The sequence below is a fragment of the Antechinus flavipes genome, chromosome 2 (genome assembly GCF_016432865.1).
Source record: "Antechinus flavipes isolate AdamAnt ecotype Samford, QLD, Australia chromosome 2, AdamAnt_v2, whole genome shotgun sequence".
Classification (NCBI taxonomy): Eukaryota; Metazoa; Chordata; class Mammalia; order Dasyuromorphia; family Dasyuridae; genus Antechinus; species Antechinus flavipes.
The window spans coordinates 684,180,589-684,196,491 of NC_067399.1; the positions used below are offsets into that span (position 1 = coordinate 684,180,589).

The window sequence follows — 15,903 nt, forward strand, 5'->3', positions numbered from 1 at the left end:
AAAAGGGCCGATCCGGAACCCACAGAACCCCAGCCATCCCCTGGCCCAGCGCCCCTGCCCCAACCGTCCCACAGACAGTGAGGAGGCTCAGAGGGTTTCATAACTTATTCTGTAAAAAATATATACATCCCACATACATCTCGGCTGGACGGCACGCCCCACGGCGCACCAGCCACGCGTGACAGACAAGTGACCATCGGACTCGGTGACACACGAACCTGCTGAGGCCGGCGGGAGGGGGCCAGGCGGGGAAGGGGCGACCGAGCCAGTCCTGGGGGAGGCGGAGCGGGGGCGGGGCGGCCGGGGCCTCCTTCCCCCGAGCCGCGCCCCTCACAAAGCGTCTGAGCTGTTGCTGCACGGGCTGACCAGCGCCAAGTTTGTGGATTTGTGCTTTTTCAACAAGCGCGTGATTTTCTCGTCGTCCGAGTTGGGGTCCAGGGGCTTATTGTATTCGTCGTCGTCCTCGTTGTCCGAGCTCTCCTTAAGCTTCTCCGTCTCCGTGTCGTGCTTCTTTTTGGCCGACGCCATCTCGGCCGCGTGCCGCTTTCGCCACTTGGTCCGCCGGTTCTGGAACCACACCTGGGCCGAGACAGAAGGACATGTGAGTGGGGGGCCAGGGCAAGGCTGGAGAGTGGGGGGGGGGCAAGAGATGACTGAGACCCTGTGCACCTCCCCTACACACGCAGTCACACACACTCTCACACACGCAGTCACACGCCCAGTCACACACACACCCGCACACACGTGAGCGCGCTGATCTGGTCGCCTTTCTCACGGGGACTTGGGGCTTTTATCGCTACCAGCCGCAGTCTAGTCCTCACCAGAGTTCTTTGCCTAAGGAGAGTTCCCTCTTCCCGGCAACCGGAAGGCGCTCCCCCTTCCTCCCCAGAACCGGCCTCCCTGCCCAGCCGCCCTGCGAAATTCGCCCACTCGCCAACTCCTTGGGCAAGCCGACAGGTCTCGGCGCCCGGGGGAGGTGGGGGGCGGCGGGGGGGCGAGAGGAGGAGCGTTCTGGTGACCCAGCGCGGGTAACACAAGCGAGCCCCGGGCCTGGGACCGAGGCAGCCCGGGCGGAGGGACTGCGGCCGCCCCCACGGAACCTTACTTGATCCCAAGGGCATTCCAGAGTTCTTTTCAAAACAATAACGTTTAAGAGAAGAAGAGGGAGGGGGCAAAGGCCGATGGAGCAGGAAAAGGCAGGGAAAGCGTCCTCCCCGATCTCCTCCTTAAACTCCCCCAACTTCCCGGAAAACCCGCGTCGGCCGGCCGCGAGGGCCTTGCACTTGACCGTGGGAGAGCACAAGCCCCGGTCGTGCTCCCTGACCTCCCTCCCCCTCCGGCGCTCGCCCAAATCACTGAAATGAGAAAAGGGAACTCGGGCCTGGGGAGACTTTCCTTGACCCAACTGGACCCACTTCAACCTTCAGCCGGAACTGCCGGAGTCGGGCGTCAAGGAGGGACAGGAAAGCCGGTGGCCACACTGCGCTCGAAGTGGGCTCACGATTGACAATTCGGGGACACTGACTGGGGACAGGATTCGGAGAGAGAAACCCCGATATAAGAGAGAGACAGAGAGACAGAGACAGAGACAGAGAGACAGAGACATACAGGGACAGACACACAGAGAGAGACAGAGAGTCCTAGAAATTTGAACAGAAAAGAAAATCTTGGGAGGAAGAAACCCCAGGGCTAAGCGGTCCGTCAGTCAGTCGGCCAGCATTTCCCCAGCCGGATGTGTCCAGCACCGTGCTAAGCGTCGGGCGGGGTGTCCACACGCAGCCAATCCGCACAGCGGGTTCCCAGAGAAATAAGGCGCCCGGCAGCTGTGTACAGGGCAGGCAGCTGGAGCTCAGTTTCATAGTGGAGAAATGAGAACACATTCTCGAAGAAACGGACCGCGGCCCAGCCAATGCACGGGGGCGGCTAATGCAAATTCAATGTGGACCAGCAAGTACATCTCCAGAGAAAGAGAGCCGCAGGTGAGAGACAGAAACAGGATGAGAGACGGAAAAAAAACAGCGAGCGGACTTGCGACTGAACGGGGAAAAGCGGACTTCCGACTGAACCGGGAAAAGCGGACTTCCGACTGAACGGGGAAAAGCGGACTTCCGACTGAACCGGGAAAAGCGCGGACTTCCGACTGAACGGGGAAAAGCGGACTTCCGACTGAACGGGGAAAAGCGCGGACTTCCGACTGAACGGGAAAAAGCGAACTTCCGACTGAACGGGAAAAAGCGAACTTCCGACTGAACCGGAAAAAGCGGACTTCCGACTGAACGGGAAAAAGAGCGAGAACGTTTATGTTCTCGGAGAAACAGACAATTCCATTCAGTGAGACTGCACAATTCCATTCAGTGAGACTGCACTCTGGACACAATTTACATGCGGACAGGCAAGTGTGCTCTCACAGAAACAGAACCATGTGAGAGACAGAGACAAAAAGGAGAGACAGAAAAGAGACAGCGTCAACAGGAACATTTCTGTTCTTGGAGTAGAGATAGTGACATCCCGTGAATCTACCCTCTGGAATAATACAATTTACATGCGGACAGGCAAGGATGGTCTCACAGAAACAGAACCGCGTGAGACACGGAGACAGAAAAGAGAAAAGAGCATTCTCCATGTGGACATTTATATTCTTGGAGAAATAAACAATACAGTCCAGGGGATCTACACTCTCACATGATAGAATTTAAATCTGGAGAGACGAGCATCTTCTCCACAAAACAAGATCTAATGTGTGGGGGAGACAAACGGAGAGACACGGAGACAGACAAACAAGGAGGGAGGGACACAGAGCATTTTCAATGTGGACATTTACGTTCTTGGAGAAATAAACAATACAATCCAGGGGATCTACACTCTCGAATGATAGAATTTAAATCTGGAGAGACGAGCATCTTCTCCACAAAACAAGATCTAATGTGTGGGGGAGACAAACGGAGAGACACGGAGAGACAGACAAACAAGGAGGGAGGGACACAGAGCATTTTCAATGTGGACATTTACGTTCTTGGAAACATGGTCCACAATCCAGGAGAGCCACGCGCACATATAATAGAAGTGTGAGCAGGAAAGCATATTCCCGGGACAGAGGCAGGGACAATAATCACCAACAGGAACTCTGTTCTTAGAGAAGTCCGTCCTCTGTCATCCACAAACACTAGCACACTCAGAGAGCTGATCTGCTTGACACGGAGCCGGAAAATATATTCTGGGAGAAATAGCCTCAATGGTGCCCATGCAGATGAACCTTACTGGGACACACACACGCACGCACAGGCACACGCGCGCGCACACACACACACAATTAAAATGTGGATCGAGAAGTAGGTTCTCAAGAAAATGCAGTCCAATATTAGACAGGCCAGAGAGCGAAGGGAAAATATACTCTAAATGCAGACAGGAAAATATGTTTTTTAAAGAAATAGATGCGATTGTTCTACACACACACGCACACACACACACACACAATTAAAATGTGGATCGAGAAGTAGGTTCTCAAGAAAATGCAATCCAATAACAGACATGGCCAGAGAGCGAAGGGAAAATATACTCTAAATGCAGACAGGAAAATATGTTTTTTAAAGAAATAGATGCGATTGTTCTACACACGCGCACACACACACACACATACACACGCAATTAAAATGTGGATCGAGAAGTAAGTTCTCAAGAAAATGCAATCCAATATTAGACATGGCCAGAGAGCGAAGGGAAAATATACTCTAAAATGCAGACAGGAGAGTATGTTTTTTTAAAAAAAAAATTTTTTTAAAGAAAGAGATGCGACTGTTCCACACACACGCTCCAACAACATAATTTGAATGATAGGAAAGTTTTTTTTTTTTCAGTTTAGGAAATTGATCCGTGCTAATACACATACAGCGAAACATGATTTAACGTCTCTACTTGAAATGGGAACTCGGCTGAGTTTGGAGCAATAAAGCCTGCAGTGTGCCCCCTACTAGATTCTCCGTCAGCGGATCCCGCCCGAAGGGACCTCTTACGTCCGCATTTCGGGGTCCCGGGCTCTCGCGGACAGCTGCGCTAACCCGCCGCGCTCGCGTTCGGACTTTAGCCGAGTTTCGGCGAGACTGGGCGGAGATCCGGAACGTAAAGCCACTCTGTACCCGATGCAAAAGGGCTCCCTTTGGGGGAGTTAGTTCTTTTGTTTCTCCCCACCCTCGCGGGCGGCCTGGGCTCGCGATCTCGCGGCTACATCCACTCACGGACGTAAACGGGGAGAGGAGAGTCAGCGGCCTCGCCTCCACCGAGCCTGACGGGGCCCAAACGTACTGGTCCCCACTTAAAAGGATTTTGGGAGAAAAGATCCTGCTCAAAAAGGAGGGGCGAACTGGCGTCCCGGCGGGAGAAGGGCACCCGTTAGTGACAGCCGCGCGCACACGGAACGCGATTTCATTTTGTGGGTTCTGGGGATTTCGCTCCCTGCCCGCCCCCTCCCCCGTCCTCGCCCGGACACTGCACCCGAGGGGCGCGCGCACACACACGCACGCGTCTCGGGGTCCCCCGCCCCAGCTCGCCGTAGCCACGTCTCTACTTAAGACTGAGTCCTTCTTTGCGGGTATTCCCTAGAAGCACTAACGGCGCCTAAGAGGGCCCGACTCGAACTAAGGCAGCCCAGGAAGAGCTCCCAAAGGAAGCCGTAACTCCCTCGGGATTCGCAGCCCTCCGCGCTTCTCTGCTCACACGAACTGTGCTCCTTTCTCCGGGCGGGCCCACGGTCTCCCCGCTCGGATCTCTGCCCCAGGGGCGGGGCGCCCCCCAGCCCCGGCTCACCTTCACTTGGCTCTCGGTCATGCCCAGCGAGTAGGCGAGCCTGGCCCTCTCGGGGCCTGCCAGGTACTTGGTCTGCTCAAAGGTCTTCTCCAGGGCAAAGATCTGCTGACCCGAGAAGGTGGGCCGCGAATGTTTCTTCTTGCCGTCCTTGTCCAGCGCCAGGCCGCCCTGAGCTGCGGGGAGGGTGACAAAAGCACGGTGGATGCTCGGGCTCCTGCCTGCACGGCCCCTCTCCTCCCCGCCCCGCCGCCGGGGCTCAGGCCTGGCTCAGAGTAGCCGGAACGCCCGTCCTCCTGCCAGCCTGGCTGAAGGCCGGCGCGGATCTGGGCACGGAGACCGGCCGGGAGGAGGCCGAGAGCCGGGACCGCCCGGCCGGCAAGCGGGAGGGCTGGGACTTCGGGAGTTAGCCGGCCCGGGGCCGCAGGGGCGGAACCGCCGGCCTCCCGTTCTCCCAGCCCTGTCTCCAGACCCCCCAGTCCATGCACATGCACGTAGAGGCAGCCGGGAAACCCATTCCCCGGGCTCAGTTTCGTTGTCCCCGCCGCAGGCAGAGTGGGTCTGCCAGCCCACCCAGCCGGTAGCGAATGCCGGGCTCGGCTCCTACGGCCCGAGGAAGCGGACGGACTTGCTCCCTGCTTGCACCCTGGGCAGAGCTTCCAGAGGGGACGGAAGTTCCCTCCCCGGGAGACCGCGAACTTAACAGGATTCGCGGGACACGAAGTAAAATTGTTCCTGGAATGGAGCTCTGGCTTCTGAGTGAATGCGTGTGCATGGTGTGTGTGTGCGTGTGCATAATGCGTGTGCATGGTGTGTGTGTGTGTGTGTGTGTGTGTGTGTGTGTGTGTGTGTGTGTGTACCTTGCAAAGTCCCTGCAACTTCAGAAAGCACAACGATCCGGTGCTCGGGAGTAACTAAGACTCCTCTTCCACAAAAGGGAAAACGGAGTTTGAAAGGATCCCTAGGCTTTGCCCCCAGCCCCGCGGGCAGATCCCGGCCGGGGATGGAGTGGGGTTTGCGCTGGGCCGAGCTCCCGCCGGATCCCGCTTGCGCCGCCTTTCTCCCCGGCCCCCGCCCGCCCCCGCTTCCCCTAGCCCTCTCCCCTCCCGGCAGGCCGCACTTACTGGGGCACGCGATCCGCGGGTCCCTCCACGGGGAGCTCTGCATGACTCCGGGCCAGAAGATAGGAGGGCGGCCTGGAAGCTCGGCGAGGGGCTTGGGGTACCTGGAGGCGGCGGCCGCCGCGGCCGCGGCGGGGTTGAAGTACATGCCGGCCGACGTGGCCAGCCCGCCGATCCTCGGCAGGCCGCCCAGGAGATTGCTGCTGGCGCCCACGGGCCGGCCCAGGATGTCGCTGATGCCGTGCGGAGTGCCGAGGGGCATCTGGGCGCCGAGGCCGCTCAGGGCAGGGGCCTTGAAGGTGGACGGGTTCTGCAAAGCGTAGGGGAACAGCGACGTCTTCATCTCGGCCATGTTATGGAGAGCAGCCAGAGGCGTGCTGCTCAGCACGAAGGCGCTCTGCCGCGGGTTCGCATCCATGGGCCCCACCGCTAACATTGGTCACCATCAATGGCGAGGGAGCGGGCCCAGAGGCGCCCCTGCCCACTCGCCGGGCCGCCCGCTCCCTCGAGCCGCCGCCCAGGCTGAGCCGGCCCGGCTTCGATACCGAACGCCCCGGGGAAGGAGGGCTCTATCGCAGCATAAACCCGCGGCGCCCCGAGTGCCCGCGGCAAAAGTTCGGCTGCCAGCGGAGCCCCCCGCACGCAAAGCTCTCCGCGGAGGATGGGAGCAGACTGCCGCGCGGCCGGACACACGAGCGGATACGCGGCCGGCTGGCAGGCCGGGCCGCTCGCAAAGCTCCGCGCACCGGGCTTGGCCAAGCCCCGCGGACCGTCCCTAGCGGCCGAGCGCCCGGGGAAATCCAACAGCAGAGCGGGGGAGCAGGCGGCCGTAGGCTGGGGAGGGAGGGTGGGAGTGGCGGCCGCAGAGAGCCGGCCAGCCGCAGCGAAGGAGAAAAGGCGGCCGGTCTCCCGCGAGGCTCCGGGCGCTGTCCGCGAGCTCCTCCTCGCTCTGCTCCCTCTTTCTGCAGCCTCGCCTTCTGGCGTCCCCGCGTCCCTGACTGTCTCGCTGCCTCCTGGTGGGCCGAACAGCTCGGAGCTGAGCGGCGCGCGCCACTGGAGGCGCTGATAACCGTCCGGCCACCTGCGCGGCGCGCGCCCTGATTGGCCGGACCTCGGCCGGGGACGGCACCCATTGGCCGAGGCGCCAGGCCAGCGCCCACTTTGCATGCGCGTCACGGGCTGGGCCCCTCCACGAGGTGAGACGGGGAGGGCTGGCCGCCAGGTGCCCCCGGCCCGGACCGTAAATCGGACGCTGTGGGGGCACGGCGCAGCTCCAGCCCTCCCGATTCGGGCCGTTTGGCTGGGCCCACGCTGGACGCAGAACTCGGAACCACGGCGAGAGCGTCTTTGCTCTCGGGAGCTTGGGAGCCGGCGGGTTTCTAGAGCCAGGAGCGGGGGAACCTGCAGGTTCCAGAAAGAGTCCATCGGGCCGGTGAAAAGCGGGGAATGGAGACACGGGGAGCAGAGGGGCGATGGGACAGGAGGGGCACCGGGGGGAGGGGAGGTAGACCAGAGAGAAGAACAGGGAGAATGGGCCACACGATTGTAAAAGCGGAACACGCCGGGAGCTGAGGGGGCAGGGGCCACTGGAGGATGAAATACCGGGCCGCGCGACAAGGAGTCGGGCCACGCAGTCAAGCCGTGGATCTCCTCCTGTGCTGAAGGAAAAGGGCCATGATCCCGGAAGCTCTCCCGGAGATGCTATGAAAGGTGTCGGGGAGCGGCTCCGGGAGGGACTCGGGGCAGTTCAGGCCAGGCCGGGCCAGGTTCCTGGAGCCCTGACCTCGACCCCCTCCGAGGCGGAAGCGCGAGGAGGAGCGGAGGCTGGCACCGTGTGCGCGGCTCCCCCAGCCGCTGGCCCGCTGGTCTTGGGAGATGTTTGCCATCCCCGAGTGACCGCAGGCCCTGAGCTTTCCCGAGGCCTGGGCCCAAAGAAAGGATCAAAGAAGATCTCTGGCCGACCTAGAACGTGCACTTTCCGGGTTTTCTCCACGAACATGAGCTCTGGCGGCCAGAGTGCGCCTGGCTCAGGGGGAAGCCGCACAAGTCTGGGCCCCTGCGGGCCTGCCCTCCTCCGCAGGCGGGCCCTAAGCACCGGGAGCCCACGGCCCGCGAGGAAACCTGCCTGCTGTCAGTCTCGGTCTGGATGCTCGAGGTGACGTCGGCCCCTTTCCCCTCCCAGAAGGTTTATTCCGAAGATGGTGGGGAGCCCGCCTTGGGGAATGGAAACAGCCTCGCATTCTCTGGGGGTCGAGGCCGGAAATTTCCCCGAAGGAGCCCCAGTGACTCCCGTAGCTGGGCTCTGGCAGGACTTCTGCAAGAAATCCTCCCTCCCGGACCATTCCGACATCCCAAGGCCCCGGAGCCCTGCGGCATCGGTCTGGGCTGGCGAGGGCCAGGGGAAACGCTTCCGACCTCTGCTCAGACAGGAGGGGGAGGGAGGGGCCACAGGCCGGGGCAAGAAAGAGAGAGGGAGAGGCAGCGCCGAAGCCTCTGCCCTGGCCTCGGCCAGGCCCTTCTCTGAGCAAAAACCGAGCAAAAGGGGCGGAAGGACGAGGCAGTGCGATGCAAGAGACATTGCGGGGCTGCTGCGGTCCGGGAGCTGGGGAAAGAGTGGGGACGGCTGCCCTCCACCGGGTGCTCGGTCCCACAGCCGATGGGGCGGCTCTGGGAATTGCCGACCCACAAATATCTGACTATGTGCCAGGTACTTAGGCGGGGCGTGTTCTCCCCCGACCTCCTTTGGAGGGACCTACGAGTGGGGGACGGCTCTTGCTTGCTTGGCTTAGGGACTGTGGGCCTCCCACCGCTGAGCCGCTGCCCGCACCCTGCAGCCAGCCCTCCTCCCTCCCTCCTGAGCCCTGCCATCCTGCAGGGGCCCGGGCCCCCTGACTGTGCCTTCCCAACTGGTGGAATCACCTGGCGGAGGCGTGAGGCCGGGAGAAGAAACCGTGGCCACCTGGGAGATGTGCCCGATCTCCAGGACGGCTCCCAGGCCACACCAGTCACTGTACCCGCTGCCGAAGGGCGCATCCGCCATACAGCCGTATGTGCGCATGCAGTATGCACGGAAGCGCGTTCTGGTGCCTTGTGTACACATCAAAGTTGGTCGCTGTACCCAGGCTTCGGGAGCACCTCGCTGTTCCCTATGTGCACATAGGGGTGAATATATACATACATATATATGAGAGAGACAGACAGAGACAGAGACAGAGACAGACAGAGACGGAGACAGAGACAGAGACAGAGGCAGGAGAATATGAGGGGCCGAGGAAAAAGAACTAGGGAGACGGAACTCTCCCTGTGGCTGCTGCACTGGTTCCTTGCTCAGATCCTCTCTCCTAAGTCCCCCAAACCTTCCGAGGGCCGGTGGGGCCGAGAGTGAAGAAGGGGCCCTTGGTAGGGGCTCGGAGAGACCTTGGCTTACGAATGAGGTTCGTTCAGATGTCCGGCAAGCGCCGCCGGCTTTAGAAACAGGGTGGGGATATTTCTCCTCCGCTCTGCGCTTTCTCCCCACCAGGAGCTGTAAGAAATGGAGGCCAGCCCCCCTTCCCCCCCTTCTGAGTTTCCCTGAAATGTGCCCAGCCTGTCCGGGAGGCAGGAAGGGATTGTGAGGAAGCCAGGGTTTGGGGACCGCGGGAAGGGAGCTGCTGGTGGAGGCGGGGTAGAGGCTAGACGGAGAGTGGAAGGCACCCTGTGGCATCCAGGCCTGGCGGGAGGGCGTAGCGGGGACCTGGCTCTGCCGCAGGGCTTCTTCCAGCGCCATTTGGGGTAGAATAGCCCCGCGGCTTGCGCGCCAGCGTAGGCCTGTGGTTTGGAAACGAGTTTGGGAGGGCGGGGGGAGGGGGGAGAGGGGTTCTGGGAGGAGGAGCGCTCCTGAGGGAACAGATGTGTAGACCGCTTCCGCCCAGGTTCGGTGTGAGCGGCCCCGCGAGCCCGCTCTGCAGCTCCTTCCCAGCGGCCTGTGGGCCGGGGACGGCGCGGCCGCGCGTGTCCCTCCGCTTGGGTTGGAGCTGGACACCAAGTGGAGGTGGGAGTCCCTCCTGGGCCCGGGTCTGCCGGCGCTTCGGCCGCTGGAGTGGCGCGGTCCCCGAACGGGGGGAGATCAGCCCGGGTCACCCACCCTCTCTGCCCCCTCTGCCCTTAAACCTGCGCCTGGTGCTTAGTAGAAGTTCAATAAATGTTTATCCCCGGCCTGACTGGGAGAACGGCTGGCGTAGCTCTTCCCCACTCTCCACTCCCTCCCTCAAAGCACCGCGTGCCAGGGAAGACCGGCGCTTGGAGCTCCTGCCCCTTGCTGGGAGCGTCGAACTTGGGCTTAGAGAGGCCCCGGAGGAGGCGGCTTCTCCAGGCTGCCCTTGGATCCAGGCTCTGTGGAGAGGCCGGCGGGGAAAGGTAGGAGTGCGTTCAGAGACTGTGGGCGCCCCGCCCTTTCCCGCATCCCTCCCTCTTTGCTTCCTTTGTCTCTTCCTGTCCAGAGTCCACACTCAGAGTGCCTCTAGGAAGAGCTGCCGTCAGAGGCCTGGAGCCCGGCGAACAAGCACGGCGCCCTCGCGGGTCCCGCCTTGAACTGGCTGCTCCCGGAGCCCCTCCGACGTGCGCTGGCGTGCGCAGACATACACACACCCACGTGGGCGCGCACACACGGGTACACGCACACGGGCTCACACACGGGAGAGCACCCACAGGGCACACCCTCCCCACGCGGGTACACCCACGCAGACACACCATCTCCAAACTGCACACATGCACACCGGCTCAAACTCACGGGCACCCACATATGGGTACATACACGAGCCACCCACAGGGGCACACCCTCCCCACTCGGGTACACCCAAGAGACATACCGCCCCTACATGGGCACATGCGCACACGGGCGCACACGAGGAGACACCCACACGGGCTCACCCCCCACTCGGGCACACCCACGCAGATTCACCGCCCAAGCATGGGCACACGCGCACACCGGCTCAAACCCACGGGCGCACAGGCGCACTCTCGCCCACTTGCAGAGCAGCTGGCAGGAGCCACTTCCTCGGAGGCTCCGAGGGTCTTCAGCGCTGCCCCCAGGGAGCAGGGATCCGAGATCACCTGCTCCAGTGATTTTCCACGTCCGGCCCCCTGATCTCTAGCAGGTGACAGACCTCCCGATTGTCAGCTCAGTCTAACTTTCATCGCCCAGGGGGAAATCGCCCGCGGCCGACTTTCACTCAGCCCCGGACTCTGCTTTGTCACTGAAAAGACATAAACTAAACTGAGCGTCCCCTTTGAGCCAGCAGGGCCGTTACCAGGTCTGGGCTCCAAGGAAATCATAGAGGAAGGAAAAGGACCAAAGTGTGCAAAGAGACTTGTAGCGGCTCCCGGGCAGCAAAGGATTGGAGAAGGAGTGGGCGCCCATCATGGGGACGGCTGGACAAGTGGTGGCACATCAAGGTAACGGGATATCACTGCTCTGTAAAAAAGGATGGACAGGCTGATTATAGAAAGGCCTGGAAAGATTTACAGGAACTGATGCTGAGGGAAACGAGCACAACCGGGAATCCTTTGTGCACAGAAACAGCCCGGATGTGCAGTAATCCCCTAGGAAAGACGTGGTTCTTCTCAGCGCTTCAGCGAATAGACTTTGCACAGAAAATGCCGTTTACATCCAGAAAAAGAGCTAAGGAGACTGGATGTAAATCAACACATGTGGTCACTTTTTTTTCTGTTTTTTTTTTTTCTCTCTCCTTTGGTTTTTCCCTTTTGCTCTGATTTTTCTCTCCCAATGTCATTCATAAAGTAATGTGTAATAAAAATAAACTTACTACAATACAAAAAAAGAAAAGACACATCCTTTCTCCATACTTTTATCTTGGTCTCTGCTATTTGTCTTATGTCTCATCCATGTCCATGCAATGCCCAGGCCCTCCAAAGGCCTAGCTGGCCACGACACAGTTCAAGGCAGTATCTGTGGTCCTTCTAACCTCCTTGGACTGTTTGTCCAGACTATTTTCACAACCTACTAGAGAAGTTTTCCGGAGGAAAAAAGGCTCATCTTCTGTCTCCTTGGCCTGATAACCTAACATTGGGGGTGGGGTGGGGGAGGGAGGTATTACTTCTCTATAAAGGCGCCATATAAATACTAGCTTTTCATTTATTTCATTGCTATTACTATCAGGCAACCTTCCAAGAAGAGGCAAGCTCAACATATCCAAAGCAATTACCATCACCTTTTCCCCTAACACTATTCCCCTTCCAGATTATTTTTTTTATAGTTTCCAATAAATAACTCTTTTCCTTCCTTCCTTTCTTTTTTCTTCCTTCTCTTTCTTCTTTCTTTCTTTCTTTCTTTCTTTCTTTCTTTCTTTCTTTCTTTCTTTCTTTCTTTCTTTCTTTCTTCTTTCTTTCTTTCTTTCTTTCTTCCTTCCTTCCTTCCTTCCTTCCTTCCTTCCTTCCTTCTTTCCTTCCTTCCTATCTTTTTTTCCAAATTACTCTCCAGAATGGTTGGATCAGTACACAACTCCACCAACAGCACCAGAAACCAGGAAAGTTAGAAGGACTTTTGTGTGCAAGTCCATGAAAGCTGACTTATCTCAGCTGAGGACTAGGAATGGGGCATAGGAGACAATCCATGCAAAGTCAGGGAGATGGGAGATGGCCAACAGGCTGAAGTGTAATGAATCTGAAGAGGAATCATGGATGTGACCAGTCCAGAAATGTGTGTTAGGTCCAGGCTATGAAAGTCTTCACAGACCAAACAAAAGAGATTGTATTTGATTCTCCCTTTGAGGGAGCTCCCTTTGGGGAGCTTATTGAGAAGGGGAGAGTCATGGTCTGACCTGGGCTTTGGGATGATCACTTCAGTGAGAGTGTGGAGGATGGACTGGAGAGAGAAGGGATTGGACACACCAGCTGAGAGGGAAGCTGTAATGACCGCGTATTTAAAATCAGCCGGAGTCAGGAATTCAGGTTAAGGGAAAAATCTTCAATATTTATTGAAGTGAAGAGGTGAATAAAGATTGCAATAGCAATATGGGCAAGAAAGATTGCTATAGCAACATGGGCAGCTGCGACAGGAAGCCAGCTAACAGACAGCGATCTGAGCTGAGCAAACCGTCACAATAGCAATCCCAAAAGTCTCCCCTTCCCCTTCCTTTTCCACTCCCCTACCTCCACCCACCAAAATCGTCATTTCCTATACAACACATCAGGACTTGCACAAAGAGTGGGCGGGGGGGGGGGGGTCATTCTTTCTCCAAACTTATATATTAATAGATTATGGTCCAATTACTATTTAGCCTCATGTGCTTGGGACCTCAGGGCATCAACTCAAGCCTCAGCCCATTACAGGAAGCCATTGCAATGATGCAGCTGAGAGGTGCTGAAGATCTGAACCAGAATGGGGCCAGTGAGAGGAGAGAAGAGACAGGAAGACGAAGAGCCCCCCCCCCAGATTTGGCATCCCTCTCTGCTTTTCCCTCTCCCCCAATCCTGATCAATCAGTAAATCAGGTCATTCTGATCAGCATAGCATCTCCCCATGGAACTCCTTCTCTCCCTAAACTGCCCCCTCCCCCGCCTCCTGGAGGTTGAGGGGCCAGTAAAGCAGCGGATTAGAACAACGGCAACAGATAGCAGTCAGATATGGCGATTTCAGAGTTTGCGAGCATGGAGCTGGTATATTTGTGGTGAAGGAAAGACCAGGAATGTACCATCTGCTATATTTAGCCAAGATTTAGATGGAGAAGATCATGAGGAACGAGCACGTTGAGGGAAAGGGGTATCAGCGTTCTTGTTAACCAATCAGAACGTTTTTATGTGCCAGGCCCCGGGTCTTTCTATGCATACAAAAAGAGGTAAAAGACAGTCTCTGGCCTTTGAGGAGCTTACCGAAGGGGCAAGAACACCCCCAAAATACATACAAAGTAAGCTACACACAGGATAATAATGAGAGGGACCAGAATTAAAAGGGGCCGAGAAAGGCTTCTGGTGGATGTGCCAGAGGCTACAAGTGATGGAGACTCCAGCTGATGGAACCCGGCGGATCAGTCCTGATAGCAGACTCTGTGTCCTGGGAAGACCCCAGCGACTGCGACAATGGCCCAGGTCCCGAAACACCCCAAGGGACTCGTGCAGCCCAGTCTGGCAGCACTTGTACCCAGCAGCCAAACACTCTGCACAGAGGCTAAAGGAGCTAGCCGGCAGCCAGGTGCTACTCGGCTCAACCCAGCTGAGTCACAGAGCAGCCAACCCAAAGGAGGGGCCATGTGTGAGTGCAGTGAGTCCTGCTAGGCACTAGACTAACTTGTCCATGCTTTGCAGTAAACTTCATGAGGACTCTTGGGAATAGAAAGGTCATCAGGATCCTCCTGTTCCAGACTCATTCCCCATCACCCCCCACCCCTATCCCTTGTTTACTCTGTTTATAGGATGGGAGAATGTGCTCTGGGGGTTGGTGGGGGGCGGGGGTTGGAATGGGTCGGGAATATTATTCTTGCTATATAATTTGAATAGTCATTTATTTATTTATTTATTTATTTTGCGGAGACAATTGGGGTCAAGTGACTTGCCCAGGGTCATACAGCTAGGAAGTGTTAAGTGTCTGAGGTCAAATTTGAACTCAAGTCCTTCTGACTTCAAGGCTGGTGCTCTATCCATTACACCACTTAGCTGCCCCAGTTATCTTTATTAAAGAAAAAAGTTAGTTTACTTGCTGGCTATTCATGGGAAATACACCCTGAAGACTCAGGAGGAATCATCCCTATAGAGGGCTGCACCTAGAACCTGATGTAGCAGTTACCCCTCTAGCAAGTTGCTTTTCTCCTTTTTTATTTGATCATTTTCCTTAAGAGATGATTAAATTAGGCTTTCCCTTCAAACAGTGCTCATATTTATTACTTTAGTATTTTTGTTTTGTTTTTCATCTTTCCATCTTTGTTGATCTTTGCTGGTCACCTTTCCATATTGCGGAGGTTTGAGTTGGCGTTCCTTTTCCAGTTTTTCAGTCGTATACCCAATCCATTGATTTGGCGTTTTTATCTTTCACTGATGAGAAGGTTTAGGGATAGACCTTTGGGGTCATCCCCAAAGTTTCACCTGCTTTCTCATCGTGATCATTTCCTGAATGGAATTCCCCATCGTTTCGATGGTTCTTTAATGTCGTCGGACAGAATGACAGTCTTGACTTTTATCTGAACACTTCTTTTAAATGTCTGTTGAGTATGATCGTTATTGCATTCTGCTCAGCAACCACGGGTACTTTTCCTATTTCTGCTTTCCCCATTTTCAGCACATATTTCCGGTTTTTTCTGTTGTCTATTCTTTTCTATTCTTAATTGAGTAATTGCCAGAAAGCTATCCCTCACAAGACCCCATCTGGTGAGTTCCCCTAGTGTTATTGCCCCAGTCCATATCTTCCCAACATTATTAATTACTATTAGCTTTTTCAAAAGTATATTTCTCGAAAAGGTATAGTGAGCACTAAGTGGTACCATGGTGCCCAGAGCGCCAAATCTGGAGACAGGAGACCTGAATTCATCCAGCTTCACTTACTGGCTGTCTGATCCTGGGCAAGTCAATTAACCCTGCTTGCCTCAGTTTCTCCATCTGTAAAATGAACCGAAGAAGAAAATGACAAAGTGCTCTTTTATCTCTGTCAAGAAAACCCAGATGGGATCACCAGAGTCAGACGTGACTGAACAATGACATACGAGGCACTGAAGTACGCTGTCCCCTCCCTCTCCCACATACAAACATACCCAAGCCCGGCTGCACTCTCCCTTTCCTCCCTCCTGGTCCAAGTGGTACAGGGGGCTGGTACTCCCCTTCCCCACCCTGGGACGAGGAGCTTCTCTTTCCCTTTTCCCTGAGTTTCTGGGTGCTCCAGGGCTGACCCACAAGGGGCTCCTGGGCTGGTTCCTCTCTAAGCCAGGAGATGCGTGGCTTGTCCAGTGGCTGCTTCTGCTGCGGCTGCTCCTGTCTCAGAAGCTTCCGGGGACTCTCCATCT

At 56.8% G+C, this 15,903-nt stretch overlaps 1 protein-coding gene across 1 annotated transcript; it reads right to left on the reverse strand.

Moving 5' to 3' along the window:
• Positions 1 to 95: 95 nt before the first annotated feature.
• Positions 96 to 6,939, reverse strand: NKX6-2 (NK6 homeobox 2). Its single transcript, XM_051982796.1, has 3 exons — positions 5,922 to 6,939; positions 4,801 to 4,973; positions 96 to 579 (listed from the first exon to the last, which is right to left on the reverse strand). The coding sequence occupies exons 1-3, from the start codon at positions 6,352 to 6,354 to the stop codon at positions 331 to 333; spliced, it is 855 nt and encodes a 284-aa protein (XP_051838756.1). The 5' UTR covers positions 6,355 to 6,939; the 3' UTR covers positions 96 to 330.
• Between the last annotated feature and the right edge of the window lie 8,964 nt (positions 6,940 to 15,903).